Below are 15,060 nucleotides of genomic sequence, written 5' to 3'. Positions count from 1 at the left end.
TGGGAGAGAAGTGTCCTGGTATCTATGTATTAGGATGGGAGAGGTGTCCTGGTATCTGTATATTAGGAGTATGGGAGAGAGGTGTCCTGGTATCTGTATATTAGGAGTATTGGAGAGGGGTGTCCTGGTATCTGTGTATTAGGGGGATGGGAGAGAGGTGTCCTGTATCTGTGTATTATGGGGATGGGAGAGAGGTGTCCTGGTATCTGTAAATTAGGAGTATGGGAGAGAGGTGTCCTGGTATCTGTGTATTAGGAGATGTGAGAGAGGTGTCCTGTATCTGTATATTAGGAGAATGGGAGAGGTGTCCTGGTATCTGTATATTAGGAGTATGGGAGAGAGGTGTCCTGGTATCTGTGTATTAGGGGGATTGGAGAGAGGTGTCCTGTATCTGTGTATTAGGAGTATGGAAAAGGGGTGTCCTGGTATCTGTATATTAGGAGTATGGGAGAGAGGTGTCCTGGTATCTGTATATTAGGAGTATGGCAGAGAGGTGTCCTGGTTTCTGTGTATTAGGAGATGTGAGAGTGGTGTCCTGTATCTGTATATTAGGAGAATGGGAGAGGTGTCCTGGTATCTGTATATTAGGAGTATGGGAGAGAGGTGTCCTGGTATCTGTGTATTAGGGGGATTGGAGAGAGGTGTCCTGTATCTGTGTATTAGGAGTATGGAAGAGGGGTGTCCTGGTATCTGTATATTAGGAGTATGGGAGAGAGGTGTCCTGGTATCTGTATATTAGGAGTATGGCAGAGAGGTGTCCTGGTTTCTGTGTATTAGGAGATGTGAGAGAGGTGTCCTGTATCTGTATATTAGGAGAATGGGAGAGGTGTCCTGGTATCTGTATATTAGGAGTATGGGAGAGAGGTGTCCTGGTATCTGTGTATTAGGGGGATTGGAGAGAGGTGTCCTGTATCTGTGTATTAGGAGTATGGAAGAGGGGTGTCCTGGTATCTGTATATTAGGAGTATGGGAGAGAGGTGTCCTGGTATCTGTATATTAGGAGTATGGCAGAGAGGTGTCCTGGTTTCTGTGTATTAGGAGATGTGAGAGTGGTGTCCTGTATCTGTATATTAGGAGTATGGGAGAGGGGTGTCCTGGTATCTGTATATTAGGAGTATTGGAGAGGGGTGTCCTGGTATCTGTGTATTAGAAGTATGGGAGAGAAGTGTCCTGGTATCTGTGTATTAGGAGTATGGGAGAGAGGTGTCCTGTATCTGTGTATTAGGGGGATGGGAGAGAGGTGTCCTGTATCTGTGTATTAGGGGGATGGGAGAGAGGTGTCCTGGTATCTGTAAATTAGGAGTATGGGAGAGAGGTGTCCTGGTATCTGTATATTAGGAGTATGGCAGAGAGGTGGCCTGGTTTCTGTGTATTAGGAGATGTGAGAGAGGTGTCCTGTATCTGTATATTAGGAGAATGGGAGAGGTGTCCTGTATCTGTGTATTAGGAGTATGGAAGAGGGGTGTCCTGGTATCTGTGTATTAGGAGTATGGGAGAGGGGTGTCCTAGTATCTGTATATTAGGAGTATGGGAGAGGGGTGTCCTGGTATCTGTATATTAGGAGTATGGGAGAGGGGTGTCCTGGTATCTGTGTATTAGGAGTATGGGAGAGGGGTGTCCTGGTATCTGTGTATTAGGAGTATGGGAGAGAGGTGTATTAGAGGCGGTTCGTCTACGCCTTCAGCTGATCCTGCAGACCCCCAATGCAGTGACGTTAGAGGATGGTCCTGTCAGGACCTGCACCATACAATGCAGTTACGTTAGAGGATGGTCCTGTCAGGACCTGCACCATACAATGCAGTTACGTTAGAGGATGGTCCTGTCAGGACCTGCGCCATACAATGCAGTGACGTTAGAGGATGGTCCTGTCAGGACCTGCGCCATACAATGCAGTGACGTTAGAGGACGGTCCTGTCAGGACCTGCGCCATACAATGCAGTGACGTTAGAGGACGGTCCTGTCAGGACCTGCACCATACAATGCAGTGACGTTAGAGAACGGTCCTATCAGGACCTGCGCCATACAATGCAGTGACGTTAGAGGATGGTCCTGTCAGGACCTGCGCCATACAATGCAGTGACGTTAGAGGATGGTCCTGTCAGGACCTGCGCCATACAATGCAGTGACGTTAGAGGATGGTCCTGTCAGGACCTGCGCCATACAATGCAGTGACGTTAGAGGATGGTCCTGTCAGGACATCACGCTGACACCATTTATTTAGAAGCAAAAGCAGCACATGTTGTTACCACAAATGCCGTGCAGCCCGTGGTGGGAGTACCGTGTAATACCTTCATGATATCATGCTCAGTCAGTAACTTAGTGGTCAGGTCATTCCCACTCTCCTCTGGCTGGAGACCACTGCTCAAATACAGCTGTCGGAAACGGGAGTCAGAGAGGTTACATGTAGCGCGGGTTGTTAATTATACAGATACAGGAGGTGGAGGAATCACACAGAGAGTAACACAACGCTAACAGCAGACAGGAGCGGGTGGGGGCAGCACAGAGGATGACAGGAATCAGAGGGTAACACCGTACAGAGATTGGAGGCCCACGTACACCATGATCTGACAGATGTCAGCTGCATAAACTCTTCATTTTAGTAAAGTTAAATATTCATCTAAGTGCTTCAAATTGTAGATGTGCGCACTACCAATGAGTGGCCATTAGAGGGCGCTTTACCACGGTAAATAAGGATTGCTGCCCTGGGGTAGTGTGCAAGGCTAGCTGGACACAAACACAATTCTGAGCCACCCTGAGGAGCTCTCATTACTGATCTCACAGTCATTTCGTAGCCTGGGGAGCAAGGTGCAAATTGCACTCAGAGACACTGTGACGGAACAAATCATCTCGCAGCTGTAAATTGCACTCAGAGACACTGTGACGGAACAAATCATCTCGCAGCTGTAAATTGCACTCAGAGACACTGTGACAGAACAAATCCTCCCGCAGCTGCAAATTGCACTCAGAGACACTGTGACGGAACAAATCATCTCGCAGCTGCAAATTGCACTCAAAGACATTGTGACGGAATAAATCATCTCGCAGCTGCAAATTACACTCAGCAGAATAAATCATCTCGCAGCTGCAAATTGCACTCTGAGACACTGACGGAATAAATCATCTCGCAGCTGCAAATTACACTCAGAGACACTGTGATGGAACAAATCATCTCGCAGCTGCAAACTGCACTCAGAGACACTGACGGAATAAATCATCTCGCAGCTGCAAATTGCACTCAAGAGACACTGTGACGGAATAAATCCTCCTGCAGCTGCAAATTGCACTCAGAGACACTGTGACGGAATAAATCCTCCTGCAGCTGCAAATTGCACTCAGAGACACTGACGGAATAAATCCTCCGGCAGCTGCAAATTGCACTCAGAGACACTGTGACGGAACAAATCATCTCGCAGCTGCAAATTGCACTCATAGACACTGACGGAATAAATCTCGAAGCTGCAAATTGCACTCAGAGACACTGTGACGGAACAAATCATCTCGCAGCTGCAAATTACACTCAGAGACACTGTGACGGAATAAATACTCCCGCAGCTGCAAATTACACTCAGAGACACTGTGACGGAACAAATCATCTCGCAGCTGTAAATTGCACTCAGAGACACTGTGACAGAACAAATCCTCCCGCAGCTGCAAATTGCACTCAGAGACACTGTGACGGAACAAATCATCTCGCAGCTGTAAATTGCACTCAGAGACACTGTGACGGAACAAATCATCTCGCAGCTGCAAATTGCACTCAAAGACATTGTGACGGAATAAATCATCTCGCAGCTGCAAATTACACTCAGCAGAATAAATCATCTCGCAGCTGCAAATTGCACTCAGAGACACTGTGACGGAATAAATCATCTCGCAGCTGCAAACTGCACTCAGAGACACTGACGGAATAAATCCTCCTGCAGCTGCAAATTGCACTCAGAGACACTGACGGAATACATCCTCTGGCAGCTGCAAATTGCACTCAGAGACACTGTGACGGAAAAAATCATCTCGCAGCTGCAAATTGCACTCATAGACACTGACGGAATAAATCTCGAAGCTGCAAATTGCACTCAGAGACACTGTGACGGAACAAATCATCTCGCAGCTGCAAATTACACTCAGAGACACTGTGACGGAATAAATCCTCCCGCAGCTGCAAATTACACTCAGAGACACTGTGACGGAACAAATCATCTCGCAGCCGCAGTGTAGAGAGGTTCGGGGATCTCTCACTCTGAATATAGCGCAGGTCGCCGTTTCTACACGTATTGCGCTCTAGCCCACAGCGGCTCCTACCTTGCTGTTCTGAATGAGCCGGATGATGTGTTCAAAGCAGTTATTACTGAGGAACACGGCCTGCAGGACGGGGCGATCGCTGCATCTCAGCATCTCAGGGATGGCGCCTGAAACCCAGGAATGGAGAGAAGAACGTGCTAGTCATATATTCCATTACTATACAGGTTACAGGGGCTTCTACTGGAGGGCTCGGGTTACATTGGGGATAATGGCGGCATGCAGGGTACATACACCTCTTCCCTTTATATAAAGATGCGCCATTGTCTTTGTACCCATCATGCAGCAGTGCAGGCGAAGGGAGAGACGTGCAATGCACAGAGGTAACAGAGCAATCAGCTATATATCTCCCCGTTATGTCATGTGACCATTCAGAGCCAATTGCTGCCAGCTGCCAGCCTTCCTACAGCTCTCATAGCATGCTCAGGGTGGCATGGCAGCTGGCACTTAGCAGTGGCGCATGTCTTCTTATATACGGCACAGTGCATAGTCACGCCCCTTTGGCCATGCCCACCCAAGCTCTCGGGGGTCCTGCCTGTCAGTACATGGGCTGGACACTCCAGGAGTAATACTTCATTATTAGACAGCCGGCATCTATCATCTATAGCTGTAATGCTCAGTACATGTGACGTATATTTATTCAGTCCGCTCTCCACCAGCCACAGCAGATTCACCTCAGGCTCTGACCGGCGAATATTTACCGCGGCTGCTAATGGCGGTTGTGCGGCAGCCACTGTTGGGCCTGTGTTGTTACATAGAAGCTGCAATAACATTGGAAGTCATAGTGTTAGTGGGCTGGGGAGATCCAACACCGTCTCCCATCACTATTAGGTCCCCACAGAGGGTAAATATCTAAAAACGCTAAAAAAAAAAAAAAAAAAAATGTTTGTAAGACATGTAATAAATTGTGAGTTGATAAAGTAAAATAAATCAGTTATTTGTGGGAAGGAGATAGAATAACAATAGTAACTGAGAGTAAAGAGACTCCGTACAAGGATTGTATCACAATCGCGCTGAGCGAGCGGATATGTAACAACACGGCACAAACGTGTCCTGTTCCAGCGCATTGCACCAGGTCCTGTTACAAAATACCCCGGGAACATGGTTTTGTCATTACTGCCAGGAACAGGAAGTGGTCTGAGGGCAGAAGTAGGTGTCATTTAGTTTAGAGGATTTATAGGGGTTTCGTAACCCGGAAAGTTTGATTACTAGTTGTGTGCAGGTCAGACGGAGCCTTGTGTTCCTCTATGTGATATTACTGCAGCGTCAGGGTGGGTACAGAGCATCTCCAGCCCCAGAGCCTTGTGTTCCTCTATGTGATATTACTGCAGCGTCAGGGTGGGTACAGAGCATCTCCAGCCCCAGAGCCTTGTGTTCCTCTATGTGATATTACTGCAGCGTCAGGGTGGGTACAGAGCATCTCCAGCCCCAGAGCCTTGTGTTCCTCTATGTGATATTACTGCAGCGTCAGGGTGGGTACAGAGCATCCCCAGCCCCAGAGCCTTGTGTTCCTCTATGTGATATTACTGCAGCATCAGGGTGGGTACAGAGCATCTCCAGCCCCAGAGCCTTGTGTTCCTCTATGTGATATTACTGCAGCATCAGGGTGGGTACAGAGCATCTCCAGCCCCAGAGCCTTGTGTTCCTCTATGTGATATTACTGCAGCGTCAGGGTGGGTACAGAGCATCTCCAGCCCCAGAGCCTTGTGTTCCTCTATGTGATATTACTGCAGCGTCAGGGTGGGTACAGAGCATCTCCAGCCCCAGAGCCTTGTGTTCCTCTATGTGATATTACTGCAGCGTCAGGGTGGGTACAGAGCATCTCCAGCCCCAGAGCCTTGTGTTCCTCTATGTGATATTACTGCAGCGTCAGGGTGGGTACAGAGCATCTCCAGCCCCAGAGCTTTGTGTTCCTCTATGTGATATTACTGCAGCGTCAGGGTGGGTACAGAGCATCTCCAGCCCCAGAGCTTTGTGTTCCTCTATGTGATATTACTGCATTAGAACAAACATGGTGATGCTGCAGCGTCAGGGTGGGTACAGAGCATCTCCAGCCCCAGAGCTTTGTGGACCCTTCTCCGTGCAGGATTAGCTCCAGGCATTCCCAAAAGAGCAGAGCGTGAACCCTCTAGAGCCGCGGAGGATGTTGGGGGGGCGGGGGGCAACCTCTCATCAGCCGCACTGCCCAGCAGGGGTGACCATGTCGGCATATTATACCCACAACCATGTGCCCAGTGTATACATACGGAGCATGCTGATGCGAAGTGACAAGAGTCCTTCCTCCCAGTGTGGCCCCTGTACTCTCTCCAGGGAATACAGGGGCCGGTCGCAGTTGAGGACCTTGAAATAACTGTCCAGGATGTATCTGATCTCCACTCTCCTCTGCCTGGGGTTACTGCCATGCAGAATGTGAGTCATGCCAATGAGACAGTCCAGTGCCAGCTGCAGTACCCGAGGGTCCCTGGCATCCTGGTAGACATACCAGCTCTGTAAGACCAGCATGAGGACATCCACGGAGGCCTGAGTGATGAGGACCAGCGCGTTGCTCTGTAATGAAACCACAAATCAACGTTAAGCAAACACAAAAAATCAGAACGGTCTCAGGACCGGAGTCTGCGGGTGGCGATGGGAGTCTCATCTCTCTCCTGCCCTGGTACATACACAGAACCTCTAAGCGCTGTATATAAATCAGAACGGTCTCAGGACCGGAGTCTGCGGGTGGCGATGGGAGTCTCATCTCTCTCCTGCCCTGGTACATACACAGAACCTCTAAGCGCTGTATATAAATCAGAACGGTCTCAGGACCAGAGTCTCATCTCTCTCCTGCCCTGGTACATACACAGAACCTCTAAGCGCTGTATATAAATCAGAACGGTCTCAGGACCGGAGTCTGCGGGTGGCGATGGGAATCTCATATCTCTCTCCTGCCCTGGTACATACACAGAACCTCTAAGCGCTGTATATAAATCAGGACGGTCTCAGGACCAGAGTCTCATCTCTCTCCTGCCCTGGTACATACACAGAACCTCTAAGCGCTGTATATAAATCAGAACGGTCTCAGGACCGGAGTCTGCGGGTGGCGATGGGAGTCTCATCTCTCTCCTGCCCTGGTACATACACAGAACCTCTAAGCGCTGTATATAAATCAGAACGGTCTCAGGACCGGAGTCTGCGGGTGGCGATGGGAGTCTCATCTCTCTCCTGCCCTGGTACATACACAGAACCTCTAAGCGCTGTATATAAATCAGGACGGTCTCAGGACCAGAGTCTCATCTCTCTCCTGCCCTGGTACATACACAGAACCTCTAAGCGCTGTATATAAATCAGAACGGTCTCAGGACCGGAGTCTGCGGGTGGCGATGGGAATCTCATCTCTCTCCTGCCCTGGTACATACACAGAACCTCTAAGCGCTGTATATAAATCAGAACGGTCTCAGGACCGGAGTCCGCGGGTGGCGATGGGAGTCTCATCTCTCTCCTGCCCTGGTACATACACAGAACCTCTAAGCGCTGTATATAAATCAGGACGGTCTCAGGACCGGAGACTGCGGGTGGCGATGGGAGTCTCATCTCTCTCCTGCCCTGGTACATACACAGAACCTCTAAGCGCTGTATATAAATCAGAACGGTCTCAGGACCGGAGTCTGCGGGTGGCGATGGGAGTCTCATCTCTCTTCTGCCCTGGTACATACACACACAGAACCTCTAAGCGCTGTATATAAATCAGAACGGTCTCAGGACCAGAGTCTCATCTCTCTCCTGCCCTGGTACATACACAGAACCTCTAAGCGCTGTATATAAATCAGGACGGTCTCAGGACAAGAGTCTGCGGGTGGCGATGGGAGTCTCATCTCTCTCCTGCCCTGGTACATACACAGAACCTCTAAGCGCTGTATATAAATCAGAACGGTCTCAGGACCGGAGTCTGCGGGTGGCGATGGGAGTCTCATCTCTCTCCTGCCCTGGTACATACACAGAACCTCTAAGCGCTGTATATAAATCAGAACGGTCTCAGGACCGGAGTCTGCGGGTGGCGATGGGAGTCTCATCTCTCTCCTGCCCTGGTACATACACAGAACCTCTAAGCGCTGTATATAAATCAGGACGGTCTCAGGACCAGAGTCTCATCTCTCTCCTGCCCTGGTACATACACAGAACCTCTAAGCGCTGTATATAAATCAGAACGGTCTCAGGACCGGAGTCTGCGGGTGGCGATGGGAATCTCATCTCTCTCCTGCCCTGGTACATACACAGAACCTCTAAGCGCTGTATATAAATCAGAACGGTCTCAGGACCGGAGTCCGCGGGTGGCGATGGGAGTCTCATCTCTCTCCTGCCCTGGTACATACACAGAACCTCTAAGCGCTGTATATAAATCAGGACGGTCTCAGGACCGGAGACTGCGGGTGGCGATGGGAGTCTCATCTCTCTCCTGCCCTGGTACATACACAGAACCTCTAAGCGCTGTATATAAATCAGAACGGTCTCAGGACCGGAGTCTGCGGGTGGCGATGGGAGTCTCATCTCTCTTCTGCCCTGGTACATACACACACAGAACCTCTAAGCGCTGTATATAAATCAGAACGGTCTCAGGACCAGAGTCTCATCTCTCTCCTGCCCTGGTACATACACAGAACCTCTAAGCGCTGTATATAAATCAGAACGGTCTCAGGACCGGAGTCTGCGGGTGGCGATGGGAGTCTCATCTCTCTCCTGCCCTGGTACATACACAGAACCTCTAAGCGCTGTATATAAATCAGAACGGTCTCAGGACCGGAGTCTGCGGGTGGCGATGGGAGTCTCATCTCTCTCCTGCCCTGGTACATACACAGAACCTCTAAGCGCTGTATATAAATCAGGACGGTCTCAGGACCAGAGTCTCATCTCTCTCCTGCCCTGGTACATACACAGAACCTCTAAGCGCTGTATATAAATCAGAACGGTCTCAGGACCGGAGTCTGCGGGTGGCGATGGGAATCTCATCTCTCTCCTGCCCTGGTACATACACAGAACCTCTAAGCGCTGTGTATAAATCAGAACGGTCTCAGGACCAGAGTCTCATCTCTCTCCTGCCCTGGTACATACACACACAGAACCTCTAAGCGCTGTATATAAATCAGGACAGTCTCAGGACCGGAGTCTGCGGGTGGCGATGGGAATCTCATATCTCTCTCCTGCCCTGGTACATACACAGAACCTCTAAGCGCTGTATATAAATCAGAACGGTCTCAGGACCGGAGTCTGCGGGTGGCGATGGGAGTCTCATCTCTCTCCTGCCCTGGTACATACACAGAACCTCTAAGCGCTGTATATAAATCAGAACGGTCTCAGGACCGGAGTCTGCGGGTGGCGATGGGAGTCTCATCTCTCTCCTGCCCTGGTACATACACACACAGAACCTCTAAGCGCTGTATATAAATCAGAACGGTCTCAGAACCAGAGTCTCATCTCTCTCCTGCCCTGGTACATACACAGAAACTCTAAGCGCTGTATATAAATCAGAACGGTCTCAGGACCGGAGTCTGCGAGTGGCGATGGGAGTCTCATCTCTCTCCTGCCCTGGTACATACACAGAACCTCTAAGCGCTGTATATAAATCAGAACGGTCTCAGGACCAGAGTCTCATCTCTCTCCTGCCCTGGTACATACACAGAACCTCTAAGCGCTGTATATAAAGCAGGACGGTCTCAGGACCAGAGTCTCATCTCTCTCCTGCCCTGGTACATACACAGAACCTCTAAGCGCTGTATATAAATCAGGACAGTCTCAGGACCGGAGTCTGCGGGTGGCGATGGGAATCTCATATCTCTCTCCTGCCCTGGTACATACACAGAACCTCTAAGCGCTGTATATAAATCAGAACGGTCTCAGGACCGGAGTCTGCGGGTGGCGATGGGAGTCTCATCTCTCTCCTGCCCTGGTACATACACAGAACCTCTAAGCGCTGTATATAAATCAGAACGGTCTCAGGACCGGAGTCTGCGGGTGGCGATGGGAATCTCATCTCTCTCCTGCCCTGGTACAAACACAGAACCTCTAAGCGCTGTATATAAATCAGGACGGTCTCAGGACCAGAGTCTCATCTCTCTCCTGCCCTGGTACATACACAGAACCTCTAAGCGCTGTATATAAATCAGAACGGTCTCAGGACCGGAGTCTGCGGGTGGCGATGGGAATCTCATCTCTCTCCTGCCCTGGTACATACACAGAACCTCTAAGCGCTGTATATAAATCAGAACGGTCTCAGGACCGGAGTCTGCGGGTGGCGATGGGAGTCTCATCTCTCTCCTGCCCTGGTACACACACAGAACCTCTAAGCGCTGTATATAAATCAGGACAGTCTCAGGACCGGAGTCTGCGGGTGGCGATGGGAATCTCATATCTCTCTCCTGCCCTGGTACATACACAGAACCTCTAAGCGCTGTATATAAATCAGAACGGTCTCAGGACCGGAGTCTGCGGGTGGCGATGGGAGTCTCATCTCTCTCCTGCCCTGGTACATACACACACAGAACCTCTAAGCGCTGTATATAAATCAGAACGGTCTCAGGACCAGAGTCTCATCTCTCTCCTGCCCTGGTACATACACAGAATCTCTAAGCGCTGTATATAAATCAGAACGGTCTCAGGACCGGAGTCTGCGAGTGGCGATGGGAGTCTCATCTCTCTCCTGCCCTGGTACATACACAGAACCTCTAAGCGCTGTATATAAATCAGAATAGTCTCAGGACCAGAGTCTCATCTCTCTCCTGCCCTGGTACATACACAGAACCTCTAAGCACTGTATATAAATCAGGACGGTCTCAGGACCAGAGTCTCATCTCTCTCCTGCCCTGGTACATACACAGAACCTCTAAGCGCTGTATATAAATCAGAACGGTCTCAGGACCGGAGTCTGCGGGTGGCGATGGGAGTCTCATCTCTCTCCTGCCCTGGTACATACACAGAACCTCTAAGCGCTGTATATAAATCAGAACGGTCTCAGGACCAGAGTCTCATCTCTCTCCTGCCCTGGTACATACACAGAACCTCTAAGCGCTGTATATAAATCAGAACGGTCTCAGGACCGGAGTCTGCGGGTGGCGATGGGAATCTCATATCTCTCTCCTGCCCTGGTACATACACAGAACCTCTAAGCGCTGTATATAAATCAGGACGGTCTCAGGACCAGAGTCTCATCTCTCTCCTGCCCTGGTACATACACAGAACCTCTAAGCGCTGTATATAAATCAGAACGGTCTCAGGACCGGAGTCTGCGGGTGGCGATGGGAGTCTCATCTCTCTCCTGCCCTGGTACATACACAGAACCTCTAAGCGCTGTATATAAATCAGAACGGTCTCAGGACCGGAGTCTGCGGGTGGCGATGGGAGTCTCATCTCTCTCCTGCCCTGGTACATACACAGAACCTCTAAGCGCTGTATATAAATCAGGACGGTCTCAGGACCAGAGTCTCATCTCTCTCCTGCCCTGGTACATACACAGAACCTCTAAGCGCTGTATATAAATCAGAACGGTCTCAGGACCGGAGTCTGCGGGTGGCGATGGGAATCTCATCTCTCTCCTGCCCTGGTACATACACAGAACCTCTAAGCGCTGTATATAAATCAGAACGGTCTCAGGACCGGAGTCCGCGGGTGGCGATGGGAGTCTCATCTCTCTCCTGCCCTGGTACATACACAGAACCTCTAAGCGCTGTATATAAATCAGGACGGTCTCAGGACCGGAGACTGCGGGTGGCGATGGGAGTCTCATCTCTCTCCTGCCCTGGTACATACACAGAACCTCTAAGCGCTGTATATAAATCAGAACGGTCTCAGGACCGGAGTCTGCGGGTGGCGATGGGAGTCTCATCTCTCTTCTGCCCTGGTACATACACACACAGAACCTCTAAGCGCTGTATATAAATCAGAACGGTCTCAGGACCAGAGTCTCATCTCTCTCCTGCCCTGGTACATACACAGAACCTCTAAGCGCTGTATATAAATCAGGACGGTCTCAGGACAAGAGTCTGCGGGTGGCGATGGGAGTCTCATCTCTCTCCTGCCCTGGTACATACACAGAACCTCTAAGCGCTGTATATAAATCAGAACGGTCTCAGGACCGGAGTCTGCGGGTGGCGATGGGAGTCTCATCTCTCTCCTGCCCTGGTACATACACAGAACCTCTAAGCGCTGTATATAAATCAGAACGGTCTCAGGACCGGAGTCTGCGGGTGGCGATGGGAGTCTCATCTCTCTCCTGCCCTGGTACATACACAGAACCTCTAAGCGCTGTATATAAATCAGGACGGTCTCAGGACCAGAGTCTCATCTCTCTCCTGCCCTGGTACATACACAGAACCTCTAAGCGCTGTATATAAATCAGAACGGTCTCAGGACCGGAGTCTGCGGGTGGCGATGGGAATCTCATCTCTCTCCTGCCCTGGTACATACACAGAACCTCTAAGCGCTGTATATAAATCAGAACGGTCTCAGGACCGGAGTCCGCGGGTGGCGATGGGAGTCTCATCTCTCTCCTGCCCTGGTACATACACAGAACCTCTAAGCGCTGTATATAAATCAGGACGGTCTCAGGACCGGAGACTGCGGGTGGCGATGGGAGTCTCATCTCTCTCCTGCCCTGGTACATACACAGAACCTCTAAGCGCTGTATATAAATCAGAACGGTCTCAGGACCGGAGTCTGCGGGTGGCGATGGGAGTCTCATCTCTCTTCTGCCCTGGTACATACACACACAGAACCTCTAAGCGCTGTATATAAATCAGAACGGTCTCAGGACCAGAGTCTCATCTCTCTCCTGCCCTGGTACATACACAGAACCTCTAAGCGCTGTATATAAATCAGAACGGTCTCAGGACCGGAGTCTGCGGGTGGCGATGGGAGTCTCATCTCTCTCCTGCCCTGGTACATACACAGAACCTCTAAGCGCTGTATATAAATCAGAACGGTCTCAGGACCGGAGTCTGCGGGTGGCGATGGGAGTCTCATCTCTCTCCTGCCCTGGTACATACACAGAACCTCTAAGCGCTGTATATAAATCAGGACGGTCTCAGGACCAGAGTCTCATCTCTCTCCTGCCCTGGTACATACACAGAACCTCTAAGCGCTGTATATAAATCAGAACGGTCTCAGGACCGGAGTCTGCGGGTGGCGATGGGAATCTCATCTCTCTCCTGCCCTGGTACATACACAGAACCTCTAAGCGCTGTGTATAAATCAGAACGGTCTCAGGACCAGAGTCTCATCTCTCTCCTGCCCTGGTACATACACACACAGAACCTCTAAGCGCTGTATATAAATCAGGACAGTCTCAGGACCGGAGTCTGCGGGTGGCGATGGGAATCTCATATCTCTCTCCTGCCCTGGTACATACACAGAACCTCTAAGCGCTGTATATAAATCAGAACGGTCTCAGGACCGGAGTCTGCGGGTGGCGATGGGAGTCTCATCTCTCTCCTGCCCTGGTACATACACAGAACCTCTAAGCGCTGTATATAAATCAGAACGGTCTCAGGACCGGAGTCTGCGGGTGGCGATGGGAGTCTCATCTCTCTCCTGCCCTGGTACATACACACACAGAACCTCTAAGCGCTGTATATAAATCAGAACGGTCTCAGAACCAGAGTCTCATCTCTCTCCTGCCCTGGTACATACACAGAAACTCTAAGCGCTGTATATAAATCAGAACGGTCTCAGGACCGGAGTCTGCGAGTGGCGATGGGAGTCTCATCTCTCTCCTGCCCTGGTACATACACAGAACCTCTAAGCGCTGTATATAAATCAGAACGGTCTCAGGACCAGAGTCTCATCTCTCTCCTGCCCTGGTACATACACAGAACCTCTAAGCGCTGTATATAAAGCAGGACGGTCTCAGGACCAGAGTCTCATCTCTCTCCTGCCCTGGTACATACACAGAACCTCTAAGCGCTGTATATAAATCAGGACAGTCTCAGGACCGGAGTCTGCGGGTGGCGATGGGAATCTCATATCTCTCTCCTGCCCTGGTACATACACAGAACCTCTAAGCGCTGTATATAAATCAGAACGGTCTCAGGACCGGAGTCTGCGGGTGGCGATGGGAGTCTCATCTCTCTCCTGCCCTGGTACATACACAGAACCTCTAAGCGCTGTATATAAATCAGAACGGTCTCAGGACCGGAGTCTGCGGGTGGCGATGGGAATCTCATCTCTCTCCTGCCCTGGTACAAACACAGAACCTCTAAGCGCTGTATATAAATCAGGACGGTCTCAGGACCAGAGTCTCATCTCTCTCCTGCCCTGGTACATACACAGAACCTCTAAGCGCTGTATATAAATCAGAACGGTCTCAGGACCGGAGTCTGCGGGTGGCGATGGGAGTCTCATCTCTCTCCTGCCCTGGTACACACACAGAACCTCTAAGCGCTGTATATAAATCAGGACAGTCTCAGGACCGGAGTCTGCGGGTGGCGATGGGAATCTCATATCTCTCTCCTGCCCTGGTACATACACAGAACCTCTAAGCGCTGTATATAAATCAGAACGGTCTCAGGACCGGAGTCTGCGGGTGGCGATGGGAGTCTCATCTCTCTCCTGCCCTGGTACATACACACACAGAACCTCTAAGCGCTGTATATAAATCAGAACGGTCTCAGGACCAGAGTCTCATCTCTCTCCTGCCCTGGTACATACACAGAATCTCTAAGCGCTGTATATAAATCAGAACGGTCTCAGGACCGGAGTCTGCGAGTGGCGATGGGAGTCTCATCTCTCTCCTGCCCTGGT

The 15,060-nt window shown here is 50.5% G+C and overlaps 1 protein-coding gene across 3 annotated transcripts in view; it reads right to left on the bottom strand.

Annotated features, from left to right (window-relative positions):
- The window catches only part of NBEAL2 (neurobeachin like 2), a 205,423-nt gene that overhangs the window by 66,716 nt on the left and 123,647 nt on the right, over nt 1–15,060 (bottom strand). For 2 of the 3 annotated variants that reach the window (XM_088463189.1, XM_088463190.1), the window contains exons 8-10: nt 6,543–6,843; nt 4,300–4,406; nt 2,289–2,372 (exon numbers count right to left, since the gene is read on the bottom strand). In XM_088463189.1, the coding sequence (XP_088319315.1) occupies nt 2,289–2,372; nt 4,300–4,406; nt 6,543–6,843 (492 nt within the window). The remainder of the gene's footprint in view (nt 1–2,288; nt 2,373–4,299; nt 4,407–6,542; nt 6,844–15,060) is intronic. The other variant, XM_088463191.1, reaches the window with a different exon arrangement.

Source organism: Taudactylus pleione, unplaced genomic scaffold (assembly GCF_031769625.1).
Source record: "Taudactylus pleione unplaced genomic scaffold, aTauple2 ptg001330l, whole genome shotgun sequence".
NCBI lineage: Eukaryota > Metazoa > Chordata > Amphibia > Anura > Myobatrachidae > Taudactylus > Taudactylus pleione.
This window is presented reverse-complemented; position numbering and strand designations above follow the sequence as displayed.